The sequence below is a fragment of the Cucumis sativus genome, chromosome 5 (genome assembly GCF_000004075.3).
Source record: "Cucumis sativus cultivar 9930 chromosome 5, Cucumber_9930_V3, whole genome shotgun sequence".
In the NCBI taxonomy this organism is placed as follows: Eukaryota; Viridiplantae; Streptophyta; class Magnoliopsida; order Cucurbitales; family Cucurbitaceae; genus Cucumis; species Cucumis sativus.
This window is the reverse complement of record NC_026659.2, coordinates 14,967,450-14,990,198: the sequence shown is the minus strand read 5'-3', so window position 1 is coordinate 14,990,198 and position 22,749 is coordinate 14,967,450. Positions and strand designations below refer to the sequence as shown.

At 36.9% G+C, this 22,749-nt stretch overlaps 2 protein-coding genes across 2 annotated transcripts; both read right to left on the bottom strand.

Moving 5' to 3' along the window:
• Nucleotides 1-789: 789 nt before the first annotated feature.
• Nucleotides 790-21,689, bottom strand: LOC101208582 (protein TIC 40, chloroplastic). The gene is made up of 14 exons (XM_004148866.2): nt 21,342-21,689; nt 21,147-21,246; nt 20,925-20,982; nt 20,780-20,797; nt 19,481-19,730; nt 18,983-19,083; nt 18,842-18,905; nt 18,389-18,467; nt 4,565-4,605; nt 3,393-3,438; nt 2,777-2,871; nt 2,114-2,217; nt 1,999-2,046; nt 790-1,300 (listed from the first exon to the last, which is right to left on the bottom strand). The coding sequence occupies exons 1-14, from the start codon at nt 21,535-21,537 to the stop codon at nt 1,241-1,243; spliced, it is 1,260 nt and encodes a 419-aa protein (XP_004148914.1). The 5' UTR covers nt 21,538-21,689; the 3' UTR covers nt 790-1,240.
• LOC116403692 lies at nt 10,040-16,002 on the bottom strand. The gene is made up of 3 exons (XM_031885175.1): nt 13,498-16,002; nt 10,691-12,110; nt 10,040-10,606 (listed from the first exon to the last, which is right to left on the bottom strand). Exons 1-2 carry the CDS (start codon nt 15,484-15,486, stop codon nt 11,421-11,423), a joined length of 2,679 nt encoding a protein of 892 aa, XP_031741035.1. The 5' UTR covers nt 15,487-16,002; the 3' UTR covers nt 10,040-10,606; nt 10,691-11,420.
• Nucleotides 21,690-22,749: the final 1,060 nt, after the last annotated feature.

Here is a 22,749-nt window from a genome sequence, read left to right as displayed (position 1 = left end):
TTACAAGGTTTGAATTCGTTGTATGATCAAACCCTAAAAATATAGAACATATTATTCAACAAACAAGACAAGATAACTCAATGTTGCACACCGAATCGAAGACACATTCGACATAGACAACAATAGGATGAGAATGTTATAAAGAGAGATCAGAATAACTGCTAGTTTGGAATTCAAATGACCTTCAATTTTAAATATAAAATTATACAAAAATGCATTTTTATTTACACCAAAATCATGGTCACATTTCAAGATTAAGGAAAAAAATAACCCTAAAAAGCTTAAAGAAAAAAATCACCTAAAAATGTACAAACTTTTTTTCCAAAATTTGTTAACTCAAATAGCTGAAAATGTAGGACATGAAAACAAAATTTTGAAATAAAGAAAATAAAAAACATCACTTGGGATTTCACCTGCATAACAAGTGGAAGCACTCACTCATTGTTGTAGTTATCTATGGTGTTTCCTCTTGTATTTCTTTTCTTTTGAGTCCAAATTTCAAATCTAAAAATATATTCCTTCACACCAACCCCACTGTGTATTTTCTTTTCTAACTACAAAAAAAAGACATTATTCATGAAATTTGTCCAAAAATAAAAGAAAGATAAAACTCCATGGTCAGGTAAAAAGCTCCAACCTAACCTAACTGTACCTTCTCCATTGTAGCTAATATTTGGCGGTTGATGTTCCACCATCAATCGGGACAAATATTTTGATGCGAAACTAAAAATGGAAAGTCAAAACATACAATCTTACAACTAGTTTACAAATAAAGGGTGGTCAATATTCTCATTCAGCCATTACCTCCAACAATGCCATTCAATTAAAGCAAATAGGAATATGCCAAAATTACTAATAAATTACATCGACCGCCTTGATGTATCAAGGGACATAAAAGATTCTTAGTTACAATCTGACCACTGTGAAAAGGAGGTTCCTATAAAACTGATTAAATGCAAAACCACTAATAAATACATGATCTCCAGAGAAAGTAAGTAATACACAGGAAACTTAGTTTATAAAAGGGAAAAAAGAATTAGCTCACCCAAAAATTTCCAATATATATCATGTAATTGAAGCAGGTGAGACCTTACTCAGCTAACTTCGTTTCGAGAACTAGAAGATCGATATGGCTTCCCCCAACTTATTTTGCAATTGGACAGGGAAGAACCATGCTCAAGCTTCCACAAATTCACATTTTGTTATTTTATACTATTCAGTACTAATACAGCTACAACTATCATGGTGCTCCAGAAACTCCGGGGAATAGTTCTGATATCTTATTGAAAACGTCCATGACCTAAAGGAATAGAAAGAAAAGAAAAATATAAAAGAAATGAGAGAAGAGAGAGAGTGATATCCTATTGATAGTTGGAAAGAAATAAGGCAATGGAAATCAATACTCATCTGCCCAAGAAAATAAGAAATACAAGTCCAAAAATATCACATCGAAAATTACAAAAAGACAAATGAAACAATCAACCGCATGTGTGAAAGAACAGATTCAATAGGTTTTTTCTTTTAAGAGTTGATCATGGGATGGTTGAAATTCAGATTTCTGAACTCAAACATATACTGTCTCAAGCAGTTAAGTTATTCTCTCAAGTTTTGGCGATGTGTTTATTTTCTTTAATTGACGGAACTTTCGTCAGCAGGAATTGAATGAGAAGGTATATGCAGATGCACGCACGAAACACAAAGCCAAAAATGATGGAACAAACAGCTAAACAATAGATCTACAGACCATATATCACAACAGAAATGGATGTTCCAACAGAACTCCACAGTTTCCTAATTATTAAATAGAAGCGATGTGAATGAACGTAGAAAGGCATAAAGTGAAGTTGAGAATGAACAAGTTAACTACATAAAATATATACCAACAATCAGCAAAAAGAGGTCTTCCACCAGAATTAAGAAAGTTAAATTCTGAATTTATGTTAACTTGGTTTGGATTCTATATAAGCCGAGTGATAGATGGAAGTGCAAATCACGTACCTCTTTGTCGTTTTGATACTTTGTGATACTCAGTGGATTTTGTGAACACTGCAAAAAGTAAAATCAAAATATTAGGTTCGAAACCAAAAATTTATCAACCTTAAGTAGAACATACATCCATGATGGCTGCTTGAACTCTTGGATTTTGAAATGCCATTGCAATTTCCGGATTGGCCATAATTTTTGAAATAACTTCTTCAGGTGTAAGCCCAATTTGATCTGTCAAGGTACAAAAATGAAGAGCAAGCCTAAATTATTTTTACTATTAATATAAATGAATAACTAATTGAGAAAACATCACAGGAACATGGGGGAAAACGGTTTTAATTCCTAATTACATAAAAGTTGTTTTAAAATCTAATTTCTAAAAAGTACCAACTCACGAAAACATATTGATATATTAAATGAAATTATTAATTCTGAGACTTCATGAATCGTGATTTTACAACTCAATTTCAAAAAATATATTTAAATCAATTTCAGCCAGAAGGGAAACAAACAGCATCAAAAAACCAAAACTGAATAAAAGTTAACAAAAACTTCAGAGCTCATCAATTATTGACCAAAAAACACAATCAAATGTTGGTCAGATTTTTTTAAGAGTGGAAGAATATATGATTGCAATGCAACCAGAAAATCACAAATATCATCATCTCAGCTATATATGAAATATATGACGTCATAACAAATGCCAACAGAATAGTATTCAAGCCATTTAACACCCACGAAACAACTATAGACAAAATGTACAAAATCAAAGGAGATCAACTTGACTGACCAAATTGCTGCTTAACTTCAGGGCTACTAAGATCAAAGTTCTTCAAAGAATCCATGAGGCGACCGTCCCATTGTGGGCTTCCACTCATATTGTTACTGAGAGTAATGATTAAGAATAGTGTTATATCACATGCTTCAAATGTTTTACTTATAAAGTGATTAAACGCAAAGCCATACTTCAAACATTATGTATGGAAAAAAACAACCACTTTAGAAGATGTAGTTATGTCGCTATTTCAAACATATTAGAAACTTCTAACCCAATGGACTAAGATGATGAAAATGAGAAGACAGTGGGACAAGAAATACGAGCATGTAATTATTGTTTAGCACCTCGCATCCATGAAATGAAAAGTAACATTATATACTATTGAATGTTATACAAATGATATAAAATTAAGCACAAATAACTATTTAAATATGTCCGCATCCACAGGCACCGACACCTCCAGTCTGTCCAACCTATCAATTATGTCTCAAAAACAATTGGGATAAGCAACCCCTGGAAAAATGTCATCATCAAATATTCGAACGTTGATATATATGAGAAGTCTTTGAATAGAATAAAATAATTATTTCTATAAAGGAGGAAAAAGAAATAAATAAACTGAACTTACAGCATTTCTTCTAATTGTTGGCGATATAATGGATTTTGCATCATCCCTATTCAATATAGCTAATAAATAAGTGATGCCTTGCTGAAGATTAGAAAATAGAAACTGCTCAAGTAAAATTTCAAACTAAGTAGCCAATCTCCCAAGTATGCCCCCAAAGAAAACCACAGAAACACCAGAAATTTATTCTAGATTGTGAAGTTCAAAATAATGTACAGAATATAATTAGTAGGAGTAACAAAATTCACCATCTGAATGTAATTAGTAGTAGGAGTAACAAAAACATGGTAGAAAAAAGGCCCAATAATATAGCTTTCATTTTCATATATCTGTGACTTGTGAGGCTGCTTAAAGAATAATAGTACAATATGCAACACTATAATAATGAATAATAGTACAATATGCAACACTATAATAATCATACTTCCACGTTGTAGTTGAAGTCCATCAATTAACAGTTTAACACCCTTCATCAAACTTAGTTTGATAGATATCGTGTGAAACATATAATTGTTTCAATTAAATTTGTAAATTGATATAAGTGAACCAATTTAGACCCTTTATTAAGCTTGCATTTGATAATCATCCAACATTCAATTCTCACACGTGGCTTCTTCAAATGTTAAATTAATAAAATGGACGATCTAGAATAGATGCATGGACTACTTTAAAAGAAAAAAAACTTAATTGAGAATCCAAATCGATACAATTACAAAAGTGTTGTTACACTAATAAAATTATAGGTCTCACACGATGCTTATCCAAACAAAATGTAATGGAGAGTATAGATTGACACATGAAAGTTTAAGGATTAAATTGATACCAACCCCCCTTAGTTGTGTAAATTAATACTTTTCGAATATGTATTTTAGAAGATTAAAATAGAAATGAAAAACTAGCTTGTATCACGTTGGAATCACAAGTTAATTTATTCCTTGCATTCACAGTACCCACTTAGTTCATACTTACATTTTCTTTTCATTTGTTTTTTCCTTTCAATTTTGGTTCATTAACTTTCTTCTTATTTACTTCCAACATAACCTCCCCCTCCTAGGATTCCCGCTTCTATCTTGAGCAGGAACACCCCTTGGCCTTAATCTTTTTGATTTATACCCTGATTTCTCACTTCTATTGAAAGCATATTGCCTGAAGATTGAATTAATCAATAGACTTACACTTGAATGTTTCTGGATTTCTCATCTCCTCGGGCAAATGGCTGCAAGATGAAATATGTATTCCTTTTAGAAAAAACACAATTTTAAGGACTCAAGAATCAAATTTATCTGTAAGCTGCTTCAAAAAATGGTCATACAAGTTACATGCAAACGTAACAAGACAAGCAATAAAAGGAACTATAAAGCAGAAAATAAGAGGCCATTAAATACCCAGGGCATAATGGAAAACTGAATAACCATCTGTGTCTAGTGAAGATTATGGTAAAAACTTCAATTCGATGAAAAGAAACAGTTGGTGCAAAGGATATTATTATATCTGATTCTGGTCCTTGGATACGGAATATATATGTACAATATACATTTTCAGACTAACAAATTGTTCTCTCTATCTTTTTTTTTAAGCCGAAAAAGCCTTTCTATTAATGATAATAAATGAGACTAATGCTCAAAGTACAAGAGAATTATACTAGAAGCAAAAACGAGTAAAATGACTAAAAGATCAATAGAAAAAACAATATAAGCAAGCCAAGCTCCTCTAGATCTCAAGCCAAAAGGGAAAAAACTACAAAGCAAAAGTAGTGGTTTTCCAATAAGAAACCCAGATTCAGCGGCAGCCTTCCACACTAATAGCGTCAAAATGAAAGGAGAGGAGACAGCAAGAAAAGGAAAAAAAACAATCTTGAGCCCGAGACAACTTGCTAACAACTTTATATCCGATGGATTGCATGAAATAAAATTGCTCTCTCCTCTCTCCTGTCCTTCTCCACCCACCAAGCCATAACCACTCCTCCGCCCTCCCCACCACCACCTGTCTGCCACCTCCTCCCCTCTACCCCATTCGATCTATCCATATAGATCGGAAGATTTTCACCTTGCCTGATGGGACTTGTGATGGTCAACCTGTGAAAATAACTGAGAAAGGGAAAACTTCATTACCACTCTTTTGCATCTCTTGGAAAGCTCTCTCATGGTTGTCCTCCTCCTTCTATACATTACACTATGAACCCTGCAACTACAAGTTCTTCAAAAAGTTCTTGGATAATGGAGCAACTCTCTGGCTGGAAAAATTACACAATAAAAATGGTTACTATCTTGAATTCACTCTCCTCTACCACACGGGACACCGGACAAAACTGTTTATTCCATCGGAGGATAACAAGCAAGGATGGTTCTCCTTTTTCTCCCTTCTCGCTGACTATATGACTGGCCCTTCCCCACCTCCCGTTAAAATACATACATACAAGGCTGCGGTACAATCTTTTCCCAACAAGCCGCCCAAACATGAAGTGGTCAAGCCAATTCCCAACAGATCCGATCCCAGGTCTTCCCCACACTCTAATTGGAAATCAATGGTTGTGATACAACGACAACTCCAAGACTCTTGGCTGGAAATTAGTGAAGCTATACAATCTACGATTTCATCACGATGAACAATCAATCCCTTCCTTGATGACAAGGCCCTTATCCATGTTTATGACGCCACTGTTGCCAAATCCTTACACAAGCATGAAGACCGGGCATTGGAAATTTCAATATGCGGTTCTTGGATGCAACTCACTTCTTCATATCTTTGCCATCAAACAGCATCTTATGGAGGTTGGATTGATATATTTGACCTACCACCAATCTTATGTTATGAGCAGATTGTCAAATTCATAGGCAACCATTGTGGGGGATATGTTGGATGCGCTAATCAAACTGGTAGAGGGTTAAATTTCAAAGGTGCTAGGTTGAAGATTCGACCAAAGTCTTATGGCCTCATACCTGCTCGTTTGTTACTACCAATGGAGCTTGCTGGATTAAAAATAACAGTGAGAATTCGTGGGGTCAATGTTATGACCACCCCAAATACATTGGCGACGGCGGCAGCGGACACACATGCGGTGGTGAGGGAATCCACCTTGCCGGCGGCAGCATCTATGGGAATTAAATCGGCAGTTACAAATCTAGGGCATTCACACGATAAAAAAGGGAAAATCCTGTTGTTTCCTTAAAAACACAGCTGGCTCACCAAATTCCAATGATTCTCAGGAATTTAACTTCTCTGCAGACCTTCCTAATCTGGTGGCAAATCTAGAGCATCACACGATAAAAAAGGACAAAATCCTATTGTTTCCTTAACAACACAGCTGACCCACCAAAAATCCCGTGATTCTCGTCAATTTGAATTTTCTGCAAACTTTCCTAATCCAGTCGCAATTAATATTCCATGTGAACAAATTCCCTCCCATTCTCCTGCGTTGCCTTATCCAAATACCCTCGTAGGCCCCACAAAATCATCATCACCTTCCTTTAATCAGCCATCATTGGCAATGGTTACTTTCCAAGCTGATTCATCCAATTTGCGTGAAGGAACAAAACACGTGGCAACACCTGAAAACCAGCTGCAAACATTCTCTGATTCGGAAGCCGACTTAACAGCCCTCTCTCCAAAAGACGATTTTGCCACTCACTCATGGGAAGATGCTGTTTTTGGAGAAAACCCAACAGAATCCAACCTCTCAATTACTATCTTACCCCCTGTCCCTACCGATTTACACAACCCGATATAACATACTATCCCATCGACAAAACATTCAACTAGCGACACCCAATCAACATCAACAGCCACCCCTATCAGTCTTCGATACTTTTGCAACACGGCTTGTGTGTCATGGCCATCCCCTCCCTTTCCCCACCAAAGGCGAAGAAGCCTTACACTGCCAACAGTAAATGTAATAAACTACAAAGAGAGCTTTAAAATTAGCAATCACCAATTTGCTACGATAAATCATTGGCTTTACCCAATAGGGAGGGTTTTGAGGTTGCTAAATGAAGATCATCTCATCGAATGTTCATGGCTTGAATTCCTGGAAGAAACGTGCCCTGGTTAAGAGGTCGTTGCAGCAACAGAACCCGAGTATTGTTCTTCTTCAGGAAACCAAACTTGATGATACCGATTCCAATATTATTAAATCCATTTGGAGCTCCCCGCTTATTGGCTGGACGACGCTTGATATGATTGATACTTTGGGTGGTCTCCTTATTTTATGACGCACACCTGATTTCGTTGTTCTTGAGGTTATACAAAGCCTTTATACAGTTTCTATACATATTTCCTTGGCTGATGGTTTTTCGTTTTCAACTGTACATGGCCCATCCGATGGTTTGGATCATCCAAATTTTTGGCAGGAACTTGATGATTTGGTGGGATTGGGAGGCAATTCTTGGATTATTGGTGGTGATTTTAATATAACCAGATGGTCCTGGGAGAAATCGCATGATCAATCTGTTACAAAATAACATGTGGCTTTTCAACCAACAGATTGCTAATTATCATTTGAGGGACATGCCTCTAAAAAAATGCAACCTTGGTCCAGGTCGGGATGTACCCAATCTTCTTAATTGATCGTTTATTGGTTACTGACATTTGCGCTATTAAATTTGGATCCTTTCAGGTTCATCAATTAGATCATGTCGATCATTTTCCTCTTGCTATGACTACAGGTGATATTGATTGGGGTCCATGCCCTTTCAAATTCGAGAACTCCTGGCTCTCTACTCCATCCTTTCGGCCACCTGTGGAAACTTGGTGGACAAACAATAGGGTTGCTGGTTGGCCTAGACATGGAATGATGATGAAGCTCAAAGCATTAAAATGTTCCTTTCGTTCATGGAATAACAATAAGCATAGAGAGGCTACTAAATTACCATCCCTTATCTCTCAGCTCTGACAGTTGGATCATATAGGCAACAAGACTCAACTTTCTGCAGAACTATTATCCACAAGTCGTTTATTGAGGGAACAAATTGAACAATTAGCTGCTCAGGAGCACATCCAATGGTGGCAACGTTGTAAACTTAAATGCTTCACAAACGGGGATGAAAACACTCGTTTTTTTTCACTGTATTGTTGCTGCCCGTAAAAGGAAAAGTTCGATTTCTGAAATTCTCCTATTGACTTTGGATAGTATTGAATCTGAATTTTGTGATTCTACAAAAATCTCTTTACTAAGAAGGCTGGTTCACAGTTTCTACCCATTAATGTGAATTGGAATATCATATTTCGAATAATAATGTTGTTGATCTTGAACGCTCGTTTTCTAAAGAGGAGATTTTCTTGGCTATCTCTTCTCTTGGTGCTAATAAGTCTCCTAGTCCTGATGGATTTACAGCAGAACTTTTTAAATTTTTCTAGACTACTTTAAAAGATGATCTTATGAATATGGTCCATGATTTTTTTACTACGGAATTATCAAAGCTTCCATAAATGAAACCTATATTTGTCTCATTCCAAAGAAATTGGATGCTAGAATGGTCTTTGATTATCGTCCATTTAGGATTCTGAATGGATCCCTTATGGCTAACGAATTGGTGGATGATTGATTTCATGAAACCAAGAAAGGTGTGATTATTAAAATTGATCTTGAAAAAGCTTTTGATATGGTTGATTGGGACTTTTTAGATGCAATTCTCCATGCTAAAGGCTTTGGAAGGGTTTGGCATAAGTGGATTCATGGATGTGTCTCTAGTGCAAATGTTTCCATTATTGTTAATGGTAGACCTTGTGGTAAAATAATCCCTACACGCGGCATTAGACAAGATGATCCTCTTTCTCCTTTTCTTTTTATATTGGTTGCCGATTGCTTAAGTCGTTTGTTGGACCATAGTCTATATAAAAATTTGATAGCCACTCACCCCATTGGTGCTTCAAGTTTTATCTTGAATCACTTTGCAATTTGCTAACGACACTTTGCTCTTTTCCACTACTGACCTCGCTGCCCTTACATGCTTGTTTGAGGTTATTCATGTTTTTGAACAAGCGTCTGGTTTATCTATTAATCTCTCTAAAAGTGAGCTCCTTGCCATTTATATCTTTGATGATGATCTAGATCGGATGGTGACTGTTTTTGGGTGTAAGAAGGGACAATGGCCAGCTTCTCATCTTGGCCTTCCCCATGGTGGCAACTCTAAATCGATGGTTTTGTAGCAACCAATTATTGAGAAGTTCCAACAAAAACTCCATAATTGGAAATATGCCTAAATCTCCAAGGGTGGGCGTCATACACTTATTTAAGCCACCCTTTCAAGCTTGCCTACTTATTAACTTCCTCTTTTTCATGCCCCTAATGATGTGATTAATTGTTTGGAGAAACTGATTCCTGACTTTTTTTGGGATGGTTCATGTGATGAAAATGGTATGCAAAACGTTAATTGGATTACTACTCAGCGCCCTAGGCTTCTTGGTGGTCTTGGCATTGGCAATTTTTGTCATCAAAATTTTCCCCTTTTGGCAAAGTGGATCTGGAGGTTTTTACATGAGTAGGATGCTTTGTGGCGTCGGCTCGTTGTGCCCAGTGTTTTTAAAGGCTCAAGGCGCACTAAGGCGCATTGGTCCTCTGGAGCCTAGGCGCAAGGCGCAAAAAAAAGCGCGAGCTTTTTTTCATAAGGCGCACTATATATAAAAAGAGAAGAAAATATATATATACACACATATAGCAGAGCAACAATGTATAAAATATAGGTACCCAATATAAGTAGCCTAAACAACAAAACACAACAAAAAACTACCCAGTATTCAACAAGTCAATAATCAAAATAAAAGTTCATCCCTAAAGATCAAACTCATCATCACTAAATTGATCCTCGTCTTCATTCAATCCTTCGTTAGACTTATAGCCATCAGTATCTTCTTCTTCCAAATCGAAGTCATCTAAATTTACTTGTTTCCGTTGCGTGGTAGACGAGGATGAACAAGAAACAATAGTCTTTGGTCTAGAGGTACTAGCTCTAGAATAGAATGATGGTTCTTTTGCTCCGACAGCTCTAGAAACATCACCCCACGTTAAAGAATCATCATTAAATACCAACTCATCATCCTTCCTCAGAATCGTCATCCAATCTTCCAATCAACCATTCATTACTATCATCAATATCTTTCAAGGAGATGGGGTCGACAATATCTCGTAGGTTGTATCGACGTTTTAGTGCTCTGTTGTATTTGATGAACACTAGATCATTCAAACGACTTTGAGCAAGCCTATTTCGTTTCTTGCTATGAAGCTGAAAAATTAGAAAGTTTCATTGTTAGTGAATCAACAAATTTTGATTATCATTCTCAATGTACTTAAGGAGAGGAAAGGTAACCTGTTCAAACACACTCCAATTACGCTCGCATCCAGAAGCACTACAAGTAAGACCTAAAATTCTCACAGCAAACTTTTGCAAGTTTGGAGTTGATTGTCCAAAATTATCCCACCATTCCACTAAAGTCTACATCTTCTTCTTCTTATACTTCTCAACTTCAACTTCCTTCGATAACCCATCAAACTCAACCTTCATCCCATCCATCTCACAACACACTCCCCTCCAATCCTCCATTTATAACAACTTCATCCCATCCATAGATAGCTTCTGTTTTTTTTTTTTTTTAATAACAGCTGCTGTTTTAAATAGTTTCTGTTTTTTTTTTTATAACTTAGATCATAGATGGCTGATGAAAGTTCGAGAAAAGATCCGGCATGGAAATATGGTCAATTGCAAAATGACCAAAATATAAATACGTTTGTCTGTGGATTTTGTTCGAAAGTAACAAAAGGAGGGGTATATAGAATGAAACAACACCTCGTTGGTGGTTATAGAAATGTCACCGCCTGTACAAAATGTCCGGATCACGTGAAGGAAGAAATTAAAGAGTACATGTCCAAGAAAAAAGATATTAAAGAACAAAGAAATCTGATTGTGGACATTGATGTAGAAGATTACGATATTGAGGATGAAGATGAAGGGAGTGTTAGTGTAAACAACAAAGCAACACCAAGGGGCCCGAGCTTGAAGAAGCCAAGGCAAAAGGGTCCAATGGATGCATTTTTTACTCCTAACCCAGAAACTGTGGTTCAAAATAGAAAGGACAAAGGAAAACAAACTTCATTGAATGCGACATACAAGAAGGAAATGAGAGAGCACACCATCCAAAGAATTTCAGTGTTGTGTCAAACTTCTTCCACAGTGTTCGCCAAAAGTGACTCAGGAACTGAACATCTCTGTCTAATACTATGCTTTTAGGTACTCCATGTAGTCGTACTACTTCTCTAAAGAAGAGGTTGGCTATGTAGATTGCATCATTTGTCTTTTTGCATGCTACGAAATGTGTCATTTTGCTGAATCTGTCCACTATAACCATTATTGAGTCAAATTGTCTTTGTGTTTTTGGTAATCCAATCACGAAGTCAATTGATAAATCTTCCCATATTGAGGTCGGGATGGGTAGTGGCGAGTATAATCCTGCATTCGTGCTGGAGCCTTTGGTTCTTTGGCAGATGGGGCATCTTTTTACGAAATTATTGGAGTCTTTTCTTATTTGCGGCCAGTAGTATCGTTTGGAAGTGATCTCCAATGTCTTATTCTGTCCGAAATGTCCAGCTAGCCCTCCAGAATGTGCTTCCTTTATTAAGGCTTCACGTAGTGAGGTGTGCGGGATGCATAATTGTTCTCCTTTAAATAGATATCCTTCAACAATGTGGTAGTCATCAGCGTCTAAGAAGTTGGAGCATTTGTACCAGATATCCTTGAAGTCAGTATCACCTTCGTATAAGTCGGGTAAATGTTTGAATGCTATGATTTCCGAGGACAGTATTGTGAGTAGGGAGCCTTTTCTGCTTAGAGCATCGGCCACCTTATTCTCTTTGCCTGATTGGTGTTTGATCACGAAGTCAAACCTTTGGAGGAAGGATATCCAGCGTGCGTGCATCCTACTGATATTCTTTTGAGCTTGAAGGTATTTTAGTGAGAAATGGTCAGTTAGGAGTACAAATTCTTTAGAGATCAGGTAGTGTTCCCATTGTTTTAGTGCTCGGACGAGGGCATACAGCTCTTGTTCGTATGTGCTCCAGGTCTGTCTTGAGGTGCTGAGTTTTTCACTGAAGTATTCGATAGGATGTCCTTGTTGTACTAGGACAGCTCCAATCCCTGTACAGCATGCATCAACTGCTACTTCAAAAGGTGAAGAGAAATCTGGTAATTTAAGGATAGGGCTGGATGTGAGCTTCTTTTTTGATATCTTCAAAGCTTTCTTGTTGTAACGGGGTCCATTTGAAGTTTCCTTTCTTTAGACAGTCAGTTAGTGGTGCGGCTAAAGAGCTGAAATTTCTGATGAATTTCCTGTAAAACGAAGCCAGGCCGAGGAAGGCTTGTATTTCTTTAATGGAGGCAGGAGTCGGCCATGTATGGATGGCTTCGATTTTCTTTGGTTCCATGCTTATGCTTCCTTGTTTGATTATAAAGCCGAGGAATGCAATTTCTTTTTTCATAAACATGCTTTTCTTAGTATTTATGTAGAGTTCCGCTTCTGTTAAGACTTGGAACAGCTTCCTTAGGTGTAGTAAATGCTCATCATTGTTTGTGCTGTAAACAAGTATGTCATCGAAGTAAACTACTATGAATTTGTTGAGAAATGGGTGAAGTACCTGGTTCATCAATCTCATGAAGGTGCTGGGTGCGTTAGAAAGGCCGAATGGCATGACCATCCATTCAAATAATCCTTCGTTTGTCTTGAAGGCTGTCTTCCATTCGTCGCCAGGTCTTACCCGTATTTGATGATAGCCACTTTTCAAGTCAATTTTCGAAAAAATACTGGCTTTTCCGAGTTGATCTAGCAGGTCACTAATCCTTGGAATGGGAAATCTATACTTTACCGTGATGCGGTTGATGGCTCTGCTGTCAACGCACATTCTCCAGCTTCCATCTTTCTTTGGCGTGAGAAGTGCTGGTACTGCACACGGGCTGAGGCTAGGTTTGATGTGCCCTTTCTTTAGTAATTCCTCAATATGATCATGAAGTATTTTGTACTCCTGGGGGCTCATCCTATAGTGAGCCAAATTTGGTAGTGATGCTCCCGGAATCAAGTCTATGTGGTGCTGTATATCTCGAAGGGGTGGGAGTCCCTTCGGTTCTTCCTTTATATGAGGGAACTCATGAAGGAGCTGCTGTAATTTGGGTTCTATGTCTTCAACCTGTTTTTCTTTGGTTTTTTCAATAACAACCAGTCCTAGGATGTCTTGTTCCCTTTCTTTAAGCATGTTTTTCCCACTAACAGTGATGAATAACTGTTTCTCACCTCTTAACCCTTCGTTAATCTTTTTCGTTATAGGGAGTAAGACTACCTTTCTTCCCATCCATTGAAACTCATATGTATTTTCCCTCCCTTTGTGTAATGATTGAGTATCATACTGCCAAGGTCTTCCTAGTAGGAGATGGCATACATCCATCTCAATGACATCACAAACAATTTGGTCTTTGTAGGCGTTTCCAATGGAGAGAGGGACTGTACAAATTTCGCTGACCGTGGCTTCTCCTCCTTTTCTTACCCAACCTATCTTGTAAGGGTTTGGATGTGCTTCAGCCTTTAGATTCAAGACTGTTACTAATTTCTTTGCTACGAAGTTTTCACTGCTGCCGCTGTCTATGATTACATCACATACTCTTCCGTTTATGGTGCATCTTGTCTTGAAAAGACAGTGGCGTTGCAGGTTCTTTTCTTCCTTGGGCGTAATTAGTAACCGTTGGATAACACAAGAGACCCTTTCCCCATCATCTGCTTCAATCAGTTCAGTTTCTTCCTCTGCTTCTATACTGTCTTCACTTATCTGTCCTCCTTCTTCGGCTATTGCAATGGTTTTTCTTTGCGGACAGTTGTCGGACAGGTGGCCAGTTTGGCCACATCGGAAGCATTTTCCTAATGACGGACGGGAGTAGCTGTTCTGACCACTAGGTTTGAACGTTTGTTCTTTCTTTCTTTCAACGGCTACTTCTTGATTATCAATTTCTTTCCCTTTTGCTTTTGTTGAGGTTGAAGGTTGGTCGTTTGTTTTGCTTTTTGTCGAATTTGTTTCCCATGCTGATCTTCTATTTAGATTCTTGGATCGAATTGCAATCATCTCCTCTACCGTTTCTGCAAATGATATTGCTTCAGACAGGAAACGAAATGGTTGTAGTCTGACCTTTTCCTTGATGTCGAATCGAAGGCCTCCCACAAATCTTGCAACCTGGTGCTGTTCATTTTCGCTTAGGTTTGTTCTTGCACTCAGGCGGTGGAATTCTTCAATGTACTCAGCTACTGACCGGACACCTTGGCGGCAGTTTTGGTACTGATTGTATAAAGTTTGTTCGTAGTTTGGTGGTAAGAATCTTGCCTTCAATAATTTTTTCATCTTTTCCCATGAGCGAACCGGTTGTTTTCCACATCTTTGTCTATTGATTTCTAACTGATCCCACCAAGCTGATGCACCAGCCCTTAATTTTAAGGCTACTAGGTGGACTTTCTTGCGTTCAGGCGTATCCATGTAGTTGAAGAAGTTTTCAGTACTCTTTATCCAGTCCAAGAATGCTTCTATGTTTCGTTTGCCATCATACATGGGAAGGTCAATCTTCATCTTATAATCGTGGTATTCTCCTCTTCTGGCCTCAATTCTTTGGTTATTTCTTCCTGCTCGTGCTTCATCATTGAAGTTCCACATGTTTCCTTGTTCATCCCCGCTTGAAGAATCATCTTCTTGGGTTTCTTGCCAAGCTTCTTGATCTTCTTGAAAGTCTTCGTCAAGCTGTTGCTGTATAGCGTAACCGGGTCTCCTTCTTTGAAGTCCTCGTGGATTGTTCATGTTTCTAACGTATCCCCTTGCTCGCCGGCCTCTTGTTTCACCAAAACGTTGGTCGTTTTGGAAGTTAATTTCATTCCGTGGTGGTGGCTGTGGGAATTCTTCTCTTCGGTTTAACAGTTCGACACTTTCCATCAATCTATCAAATTTGTTGTGGAGATCTCCCAAAGATTCTTCAACAGCCAGCAAGCGAACTGTTGATGTCTTTGGAGAGAGGACCGTGATTTCCTCCGCCGCTTCTTGCACACGGTTTTCCCCCGTGGCAGGGTTGTTAACTCTTCGGCCAGCCATTCCGTCCAAGAATCGGGGCTGCTCTGATACCAATTTGATGTAATTCAAAGTTGGATTGATTTTTCAAAAGAATTCTCTGCCATATTTCAGGCTAGGAGACTGTTATATATTGATATCTCAAGGTTAGTTACAAGTTAGTTACAAGGTTGTTTTATTTAGTTAGTTACAAGACTGTTTTAGGAAGTTAGTTACAGCTGTACTTCTAATTAGTTAGGGATTTTTACTAACTAACTAGCTATAGTTTACATCACGCCGGCTCCAGTCCAAGACTCTGAACCTCCTTGAGATCAAGGTATGGAAAACCCTACTGAACCCTGTACTAAGAATATGATAAGTGAGAATGACAGGTCTAATGTTGTTCTTGAAAACGTGGAAGAAAAGGACAGTGGTGATGAGATTGAGGTCAGAATAGAAACCCGTAATAATGAAGCGGAACAGGATCATACAGGAAAATCAGATGAGTATGATTCCTCTCTTGACATTCCCATTGCTCTGAGAAAAGGCACCAGGTCTTGTACTAAAACACCCCATTTGCAATTATGTTTCCTACGATAATCTCTCTCCTCAGTTCAGAGCTTTTACAGCAAGCCTTGACTCTACCATAATACCAAAAGATATCTACACTGCTTTAAAGTGTCCTGAATGGAAGAATGCTGTCATGGAAGAGATGAAAGCTCTTGAAAAGAATAGTACTTGGGACATTTGTACTCTACCTAAGGGACACAAAACTGTGGGATCCAAATGGGCTGAGTAGGGTTTAAGATCGAAATAAATTGTTCTCTCTATCAACAGGCAGGAAGTGGCAGTTGTTAGGTCCTCACTGAGTTAGAGAAAATCTTGTAGACCTTGCTGAAAACCAGCTAAAGCAACTTTCATTTGAATTTCCCTGATGCTCCTGCTAATCTACTACTGAATCTTCCAAGGTTAGCCCTAAGAGACATTGAAATCGAGAAACCAAAAAACTTATCCTTGAGTTATTGATAAGAACGCCCCAAGGCAATGATTTCACTAGTTAATCTCCAAAAAACTTACAGCAATCTTGAAACAGCATTTCTTAAAGATGTCTTCTTAGTTCAAAGTGAACAAGATTGTTATCTCCACCACCAATGTCAGTGAGAAGACAGAAGGAACGGAAGAGGACTTACTCAAGAGGTAGTAGAGTTACACTTTTTTTCTACCTATGCGAAATTTCAATAAATATCATCAAAACTACTGAAAAAAGTATGAGATTTCCTTGAGAAGACAAGGGCACATGAGAAGGTAGTCATTTTGTTGGGGGAAAATTAATTCCTATCACAAAAAAGTAGGTGGGCTTAGCCCCAGCAGTATTGAGTATAAAAATCAAGTTTAAATCTCCAAAAGATTGTGAACTCCTCTTGATCCTGTTCTTGGTGGAACTCCATTATATAGTAAGTATAGTTTGGGGTGAGTGAGCCTGACAGATTAAAGGACCTAACGTCACTATCCTTCAATCTTTATGCTAAATTGGCTTGACGTACTGTAAATTCTTTGCATTTAAGTATGTGAAGTATATTAATATAATTATATTATTCTTAGGTGATACTATTCTGGAGATATTATTTGATATTATTTCCTTAAGTGTATTTCTCTATGGTTATATATAGGCTTGTATCTCTACTAAATAATGAATGAAAATATAGATTAATTCCATAAAATCGACGGAGGCAGAGCCATACCCATCGGTAATCAATACAAATCATTCCTCCAAGTAGTTCGCTCTGCCGCATAGATCAAAATCCTTGTCTCTGATTCTGCCGCTGCCGCCGCCACTACTCCTTCCGCTGCAACTGCCGCCACCACTGCTCCTTCCATCCATACAGTTCGCTGCACTCTCGCGCCCACATCCGTGTCTCCATTCATCCTCGCTCAGATCTACCCATTCACACATTGCAACCACCGATTTGTCTGCGCATCTCATTCGTATCTCCGACTTCCAGATTCGTGTCTTATTTTACCTTCCGCCCAGATCTATCGATCCTGTCCGCCTTCGAACCATACTATTCCAGATCAGACCAACCCGCTACCGCCGCCCCTTGCTCGTACCAGATGACTCCTTTCAGTTGAAAACTCCCAATCCTGACGAAGAAGGTGAATCTTTGTTCAGATCCACGATCCACCGCTCCACCCCACTCATAGACAACGACGCACAGGTTCGGCTCCTTCTGCTCTCTGTTCGTGAAGCTCGCCGCCATGAAACCCATCTTCTCTGTTTGCGAAGAACACTGCAAAGCCCTCTATCCGCTCAACCTCTCAGCTCTGTTCAATTTTCGCTCTGTTCACCCCAGATTACCTGTTCAGCCTGATTTCGACTTGCTCTAGTTTAGTTTGTTCGGTTCCATTCTGATCCTACGAAACGCTCTTGCTCGATTCAGACCCCGTTTTCGTCCTGCTTTGATCATACTTTGCTTCAATTTTGCTCTTTCATTTTGCCCCCGGAGTTCTTGTTTCATCCTTCCTAGGTTTTGTTCTAGATCTCTATACGAGGATCTATGTTTCTATCCCAGAAGGTCTTCGTGGGTTTGTTTTAGCCTAGTTCTTTGTGTGTTTGTTCTTCGGGTTTTTTATTCTATTCTAGATATATTGTTTCTTTTCTTAGTTCTTAGCAAACTCAAGTTTGTGATTTCAACCTTGAGTTTGAGGGAGGGTATTAATATAATTAGATTATTCTTAGGTGATATTATTCTGGAGATATTATTTGATATTATTTCCTTAAGTGTATTTCTCTATGGTTATATATAGGCTTGTATCTCTACTAAATAATGAATGAAAATATAGATTAATTCCATAAAATCAACAAAGTAATTCATATTTCATTGATATAAATATACATATATACGGGAAAACCAAATTATGAAGTAGATAAACAGTATAAGCTGCATACGGATATATCATCTTCTGCACTGTCGGATCTTCCATCATTTTCTCCACAGCTTCCACTGATAAGACTGAGCCTGGTTTTCCTAATAGATGAGAATATCATAGATTTTAATAAAATTTATACAATAACCAAACTGCAGTAATACACATTCAATCATGAATGTCTGGAAGCACAAAAGTTAAATAAATAAAGTCATAAAAATTATGAAAGAAGATTTATGAGATGCAAATATCAAAAAACGAGGTTAAATTTTACAAGAGTGAGTCAATTTGTAGATCAAAACTCTCTTATTTTTCAAGACTGAGTTTTGAGTTGCCAAGCCATTTCATTTTACTTTCGATTGAAGTGTACAGAGATACTTTCTATTCAAGTAGATCTTGCGCACGCGCACATACACACCGAGTGAAGCAGTAGCATTTACAAAAGAAGTAAAATCATTTATTGTTCTCAACTTACGGCTGAATTGTGATCCATCTGAACCATTATATGCCTGCTTAGAAGCAGCTCCATTCTGTGGAAGCTGAATAAATAAATCAAAGAGTAAATCACCATACCAATGCTAGACACCCCACCACAAGGCTAAAAAAACAAACTTACTTCTTGAGTAGGCTGAGCACTCTTTGAAACATCTGCATCTGTGGCATCTTCCTTGAATGGACTCTTTTGGTCAGTTTCTTCAGGAGAAACGTCTACAAAAGCTGTCAAAGAAGGTTTCGTGAATTAGCTTCCTACCTTGGAATTCGGAACAAATTTTATTGATGAACGCAATAAGGAGGTTAGGAAATGAAGATAGTATAAATCAGTTTGAGTTTTGATAACAAAATATCATAAAGTTGTTTGAGAATCAACAAATCCAGAAGATCACAGAAGAAACTGTTCACACACCAATACCAAGATACAATAAAACCTAAAAGATAATCAAGTCATGCTCATCAAACGAACTAAAATGTAAACTTTGACATTTGTATCACAAACGTTCAACCCTTTAGCCAAGAGGTTGTCACTTGAGAGCACAGAAATCATATCACAAAAGTAAATCAAGAACCACCAACATATTGAAATTTGAAGTGATATAATAGGAGGATCCTTAGTTACCAAACTTCTTTGCTTCCATGTTCTCTGTCCTACTTTTGACATTAGTAACTGGTTCTTCTTCAACTTTTGTTGCAGTTACATCAATTGACACAGCAGGTTCAGAAACAGATGGAGAAATTGTTGTGCCAGTTGCAAATGTCGGAGGTATTGGAAAAGGTGATCCAGACGATAGTGTAGGATTACTCATCGGACTGTTTTGAGAATTCATTTGAGACATCATCGTCTTGAAAGCTTGTTGCATTGCATATTTCTGGAATGTAATTACAAATTCACAATAAAATATATAGGAACAAAGAAAACACAGACATGTCAAAATTAGTACTGATCCAAATTGTAACTTTTATGCAAAAAAAAAGTGGTACAAAAATCTTATATAGACCAAAGACCCATAGAAATGTAGCCATGCAAAGGGAAGAAAAAATAATGGAAAAGATTCTGCTTTTGGGGGGAGTAAACAGAAACAATATTACGTACTAAAACACAAATCATTTTATGTGAGAAATTTTTATAGTCCCCCAATCCTTGACGTTTTTACAAAAGAAAATATGGCAAGAGTGGGATCGATTTATTAAGCATTGAAATTGGTCAGTAGGCAAGAATATGGGGGTCGAGGAAGCAACACATCAATGAAAAGCATGGGAGTGTCAAAAGTAAACTAGTAATGGTAGTTGAAATGTGTAAGGTACGGATGTATGATACTGTAAAAAGTATATATATACAGATATATAGTAGAAACACAGTTGTAAGATAGAAAGAGACTAGACAATTTCCCTCAACTGTAAATTGGACCCTTAAACCCAAGTAAGTTCTACCACTTAAAACACAGAATTATAGAAACATCAACGCAAAACATCAGAATGATAATACCAAATTCCAAAATGCTAGCACATGGTTTTCTTACGTTCATTTACTAATACTTGAAATTTTCAATGAGGGTTTAGTGGCCAGTTCAATCAATAAAGAAAGGTGATAACTAAAAAGGAGAACAGAAGAACCCGTGGATGTGAAATACATTTTTCATGCAAAAACAAATTGAAAAAGTAAAACAAAATCAAAGTTAAGGGTTATAATAATGAGATGAGAAGCAAAGCCATTCACCACCTTTTTCCGACAACAAAAGTACATAAATTTTTTGTAAAAAGGGATGATACAACTTTTCAAAAGGCCAACAACTGCATAGAAGAATATCGGTCCAACTCCAAGCTAAGAAAGAGCTATGGAAGACCAACTCTAGCAGAAATGACAGCGGACATTTTATAAGGAACAATATAATCCCATACCTTGTGGAAGAACACTCACCTTTAAGTAAGAAGCCACCTGCAAATTTTTAAAACATCTGTTAAAAGAACATTCAACCTAAGAGTTTGATGAGAGTTTTAATAACATCCACATTAGAAAAAAAATGTAGTTCTAGTTCAGACAACCAGGTTTGGTTCTCACTCACCCATGTAAATAATGCTGAAAGCCCAACACCAACACCAACCCAAAAGAGAGGCGACCCACTAAAAAAGTTGCAACCAGAAGAAATCTGTCAGTTGCATCTAAAATACTGAACTTAATTCATATCATATCAATTCGATCAAACCCATTTCTTATGAGGGAAAAAAACGTAGAACTGGATTCCAAAAACCCAGTAAAAACAAAAGATAAGGAAACGAAAAATTACACATATGAGGAAGGGGGAGGAATAGATACTGATGGAACACCAACAGAAGACGAGTCATTGCTGGTAGTAGAAGAAGAAACCGTTGCAAAACGTTCGGCCACTGGTTTCCATGTTAGCGAAGAAAACAGAGAAGAGTCAAATAAAGAAGGAATAAAGATTAAAAGCATCATTTTGAAAAAGGAATTGGGAAATTACCGAGTATACGGTGGTTGGGTCGACGATTAAGAGCAGAAGCAAGAATTCTGGGAGGAGACTTAATCCTTGAGCTTGATAAACGCCTGGTTGCACATAATTGATTGGTTCTGGAGGGAGTGGAGATAGAAGAAGTAGAAGAGTATGTGAGGAAAAGAAACTTGGGAGGAGATGTTAGGGCTAAATTGAGCCTATCCATTGATTTTGGTTTAAAATTTGGTGAGATGATAAACAGAAAAGATTGAAGGAAGAAGAAGAAGATAGGCTTGGAGGAGAAGGTTTGGGTTTAGTCGAGAGAGTTAAGAGTGAGCAAAATTTCTGGGCAGACTTAGGTGCTGGGCTTCATTGGTCCGGATCGTCTGCTTTCGGGCTTATTTTTCACACGTCTTTTTTTTTTTTCTTTTATTCTTTTTTTTTTCTTTTAGAAATAGTGAATTTAGTCCTTATTTGTACTATCATGATTGGAAGAAGGATTTAGTCACTATCATTGATTTAATCCTTTCATCCTACTAATTTTATCATTGTTTTAGTCCCTTTATTGGAGTAATTTTAAGTTTTGTTCGGTGCTAACAATTATCAAAATGAGAGATCCATTTTTTAGAATAAAAAGTTATGTCAATTAATTGAACCAAGCATGTTTAACTTATTTTTTTTAAGTTTGGTTCATGTACTCTCAAAATCTATAATTTTTTGTTACTGTATCTTTTACTTTAATTCATTTAAGTATTGAACATTAAAAAGTGACGATTAAAATGATAATTTGAAAAACAAACAAGCATTATGAAAGTATATTAATTAAATTTAACCAAATCTAAAATAGTATTTAAGATTTTATTTTAAAACGGTGATTTTTTAATCCCTCGAGGTATTTTATATAATTCTATTTTGTTAGTTGTTTCTCTTCAAAATAATGAAATTATTTATATATATTAAGATAAAAATTGTTGTGTAGTAAAAGTTGTTTAACCTTTAAATTCTATTTGTCCTACTTAGTTTCATTAAAATAAAAATAAAATATAATTCTAATTCTATTAGAATTAATGTGATCTTTGGTTTATTTAGTTTTAAAAAGTTTCAAATTAAATGAAACTATCCTAAGATCCCATGTTTATATGCAATTTTTTTACTATCGATCAACAATTTCTTGTTATCAAATTTTATAACCATTACAAAATTAATTAATTAGACCTATAATCATGTACACCATGGTTTAATTAATTAAAGTCAAATTATAATTAAAGTTCACTTAATTAAAGTCAAATTATAATTAAAGTTCACTTAATTAAAGTCAAATTATAATTAAGAATAAACCATATTACATGCAAATAAAAAAAAAAGTTAATATAGCTATTATATTAAACTATGGATATAAAAAATTCATGAAAATTGTTTAACGTATACAAGACATTAA

Excerpts from the sequence above, each read along its gene's own strand:
- LOC101208582 (XM_004148866.2), bottom strand. The coding sequence starts at position 21,537 with ATGGATAGGCTCAATTTAGCCCTAACATCTCCTCCCAAGTTTCTTTTC. Across the intron at positions 20,983-21,146 it reads CCTCCCCCTTCCTCATATGT|TGGGTCGCCTCTCTTTTGGG; the intron begins GTAATTTTTCGT and ends CAACTTTTTTAG. Across the intron at positions 18,906-18,982 it reads GTGCTCAGCCTACTCAAGAA|CTTCCACAGAATGGAGCTGC; the intron begins GTAAGTTTGTTT and ends TTATTTATTCAG.
- LOC116403692 (XM_031885175.1), bottom strand. The coding sequence starts at position 15,486 with ATGGCTGGCCGAAGAGTTAACAACCCTGCCACGGGGGAAAACCGTGTG. Across the intron at positions 12,111-13,497 it reads ATGAGTTCCCTCATATAAAG|GATATCTGGTACAAATGCTC; the intron begins GAAGAACCGAAG and ends ACTGACTTCAAG.